The 3,883-nt window shown below is 31.4% G+C and overlaps 1 protein-coding gene across 1 annotated transcript; it reads left to right on the top strand.

Moving 5' to 3' along the window:
- The first annotated feature begins 1,238 nt into the window (after positions 1-1,238).
- On the top strand, positions 1,239-2,070 carry LOC116033149 (protein RKD1-like). Its single transcript, XM_031275907.1, has 3 exons — positions 1,239-1,452; positions 1,527-1,891; positions 1,951-2,070. Exons 1-3 carry the CDS (start codon positions 1,239-1,241, stop codon positions 2,068-2,070), a joined length of 699 nt encoding a protein of 232 aa, XP_031131767.1.
- The last annotated feature ends 1,813 nt before the right edge of the window (positions 2,071-3,883 follow it).

Here is a 3,883-nt window from a genome sequence, read left to right on the forward strand (position 1 = left end):
TTATCTTTCTGGTACATGAATCCCTGAGCCTAATATCTGCTAGATTCAACTTCAAATTCGGATCGCTTAGCAACATTTCCCTTCNTATTCATAATATATCTGTATTCACTATTGTTAATTTTAAATTTGCTACATCTATCTTTGCAGGTTTATTATTTTCCTCCACAAATAAATCAACGCTATCAAATACATCAAGCTCATTTGTCGGTAAAACACCTGCATTTGCAAACAACTTATTCAAAGAACTATTACTTATTACAACCAGAAATTCAAAACAAATGTTAGAACTTTACCAATAGTTTCATTACATTGTTGTTGAGTACTGGCATTATTTCCGCCTCCATAAAAATCTCTACTTAAAAGACAATCAATATCCCTTAGTGGTGATAAGTGTATCTCATCCCAAAATNTCAAAATCGTATACCCAACTCTCAGTTCCTTGGCGGCTCGATATATAGGCAGATGGAAATATTTGGAAATCATTTCCTTGCTTATTGTGGATGAATCATGAAAAGTTCTTCGCGTATTCTTCCGCTGCCTATGTGCAAGAGTTTNAAAAGACAGTCAATATCCCTTAGTGGTGATAAGTGTATCTCATCCCAAAATGAATTGTTACCACCCAAAGAACAATCATTTTGTTCAAACTGATATAAGCAAGGAAACAAGTTTTGCATTTCTGAAAAGTATGTGGTTAATGTTTAAGTGATTGATAATTTCTAAGGGCTAAAAGATTAAGGATGTGAATAAGTGTTAAGAACGAACAAAAGCATGAATTTATTGCGACGTTCGACAACAATTTAAAAAGTGGTTAATACTTGTTAAGTTTTTTTTTTCCAAGAGCAATTTTTTTTTGTCAAAGGAAAATATTGAATTAAAAAACTGTTTAAAACTTTTGGGCATTTCAATGAATTTATGCTGAAAATTTTTCAAACGATCTCACTTTTTACCTTTTTACTATTTCACTTTTGACAATTTTTGTGCTGTCGGCCAATATGCTGTTACCTTTTGATAAAACGAATAACATCAATGACTCTCAACCATGCACTATTTTCTTTTTCCAAAATTTGATACGGAGTATCTTATATCATTGGAATGTGTGTTTGACGTTTTAAATCTAGAGAGCTCCATTTTCTTTAAACCAATCAAGCAGCTATCCTCTTCTTTTACTTCTGAATAAATAATTACTTGCATATTTTCTTCACTTTTAAGAGTTATCTTTTACTTTCTTCTATCCAAAGATGGCAAATCATGTTTCCTCCTCCTCTGCATTCACTAATCAACTTGTCTACCCTTCCTCAGATGCTTCAGAATATCCGTTTTGGGATGCACAATGTGAACAATTCCCATTGACTTATTTCAGTGCAAAAAATAATGATGAACCCTTGCTAAACATGGACTTTGATCCATTTTGGAACTTTGAACATAATCTAGAACGTCTAATCGAGGCCACCGGTAAGCGACCTACTTTAATTTTGTACATTCACATGTGATGATTTAATATATATTTCTTATTGTCAATGTTGCAGCCTTGAATCCACTAGGTATGGATGAGGTTCTTCTTCCCTCTGCAAGTGTTATACCTATAGAATGGGATATCACCCCGACTTCGAACGCCGTAGCTGTTAACCAGGACACAAGTACTGGTACAAAGGAGAGCATGATAGAGAAAATAGTGCGTAGACAGTCCAAGAGGATGAAAAAAACTTTTCGTGATCCTTCAACAATAAGCAAGGCAATGCTTTCTACTTATTTCCATATGCCCATTTATAAAGCCGCTAAGGAACTAAGAGTTGAGTACAGAATCTTGAAAAGAAGGTGTGAGGAATTAGGAATCTTCAGATGGCCTCATCGACAATTAGTCAGCTTACAGAAATTATCCGAAAATGTTAAGGTAATTTTTGTTATTACACTTTAACATCATTCGATCAGTATTAATCAACCGTTATACAGGAATTGGGTAGCATTGAAGATGACCCTGAACTGAGAGAAGTACTCAAAGAAATAAAAGATAGAAGAGAAATGATGCTAACAAATCCACATTTGAAATTGCATCCAGCCGAAATAACTTAGAGATGCATGTACCAGAAAGAAAAGGCACAGAGAAATGATGAGTTTTATTTCTCCTTGTATCCTTCCTGTTCCTTCATTTGTGGTTGATCATATTCTTCCTTTAACTGTGGATCCACCTTCACGAGCGATGGAAGAAAATGAATCGTTTCAGCTTTTGCTTGATGGCTTCCAATAACATTTTTTTTATAATATCAATTCTCTAAGAAATTTTAATATTATCAATTTTGTAAAAAATACCATGCAAAATATATTGCCCAAGTGCATGTATGAATGTATAATAATGCAAATATGTCTATATAAATGTATGAAAATTTTTTTTTAATGCATATCTATCTTATCTTAATACCCAATTGTNCACCGCTTGATTCATAGGCAGATGGAAGTATTTAGAAACCATTTCGAAATTCCAAAGTCCTTTGGATGGTCTGGTATCATTCCCTATAACTACGATTGAAATTTCTTCGGCATTTACATCTTTAGTAGTTTCAGCATCTGCAACAAAAATATATATATATATATATATATATATATATATATATACACATACATATATATTATGAATACAACTACAGATAAAGATGAACAATAATTACATCTTTATCTGTAGTTGTATACACACATATATATTATGAATACTACTACAGATAAAGATGAACAATAATTACATCATTATCTGTAGTTGTATTCATAATATATATATATATATATATATNATTTGGTTGATAGATCATTTGTTTGGTTTTCAGCCGAATATAGGAAATAAAGAGATGTTATGATTATAATTTACTTCAATTTTTTCAAATACTTAAAACTGTAGTTCATAAGGAAGAAGGTAAACATATACTTTACGTACATACAACATCTATAGCTAAGGTTATCTCCTTCCATTTCTTAGTGGATNCAGGTTTATTATTTTCCTCCACAAATAAATCAACGCTATCAAATACATCAAGCTCATTTGTCGGTAAAACACCTGCATTTGCAAACAACTTATTCAAAGAACTACTACTTATTACAACCAGAAATTCAAAACAAATGTTAGAACTTTNTTCCTCACCTAATTTCATTCTTACCTCACCTTTGATGGTTATTTTTTTTTACATTTGAATTACTTGTTATTGAATTTTCAAGAGTTTGCACTATAAAATAGGAAATATTTTCATTATTAAAATAATATTAAGTGCAGGAAAAGGAAATATTTTCATTATTAAAATAATATTAAGTGCAGGAAAGCTAAATATTTTCATTATTAAAATAATATTAAGTGCAGGAAAGCTACATTGTATCTTCATTCTTAGTTTTTGGGAGAGGATTACTAGAAACATAACATGAGCTCGCAAGAGGAGCATAGTAAGAAAGTTCCGTCAAATTTCGATACTTTCTCTTCTTAAAGTATGAAACTTCAAGTTTATTTCTTTCTATGCCTGATTGAAGATTAGGATCCTTTAACATTTGCTCCCTTTGATTTTCTAGCTCATTTATAATTTCTCTATGATCAGTATTCCCTTGGACATTTTTTGCTAATCGCTCCAAGGTACGCAACTTCTTATATGGCCATTGATTAATTCCAACCTTCTTACATATCTTCTTCAAAGAAGCTTCCTTAATCTTTAACTCTTTCACCGCTTGATTCATAGGCATATGGAAGTATTTAGAAACCATTTCGAAATTCCAAAGTCGTTTGGATGGTCTGCTATCATTCCCTATAACTACGGTTGAAATTTCTTCGACATTTACAGCTTCAGTAGTTGCAACATTGCAACAAATATATATATATATATATATATATATATATATATATATATATATATAT

Source organism: Ipomoea triloba, chromosome 10 (assembly GCF_003576645.1).
Source record: "Ipomoea triloba cultivar NCNSP0323 chromosome 10, ASM357664v1".
Classification (NCBI taxonomy): domain Eukaryota; kingdom Viridiplantae; phylum Streptophyta; class Magnoliopsida; order Solanales; family Convolvulaceae; genus Ipomoea; species Ipomoea triloba.

Excerpts from the sequence above, each read along its gene's own strand:
- LOC116033149 (XM_031275907.1), top strand. The coding sequence starts at position 1,239 with ATGGCAAATCATGTTTCCTCCTCCTCTGCATTCACTAATCAACTTGTC. Across the intron at positions 1,453-1,526 it reads ACGTCTAATCGAGGCCACCG|CCTTGAATCCACTAGGTATG; the intron begins GTAAGCGACCTA and ends TCAATGTTGCAG. Across the intron at positions 1,892-1,950 it reads AATTATCCGAAAATGTTAAG|GAATTGGGTAGCATTGAAGA; the intron begins GTAATTTTTGTT and ends ACCGTTATACAG.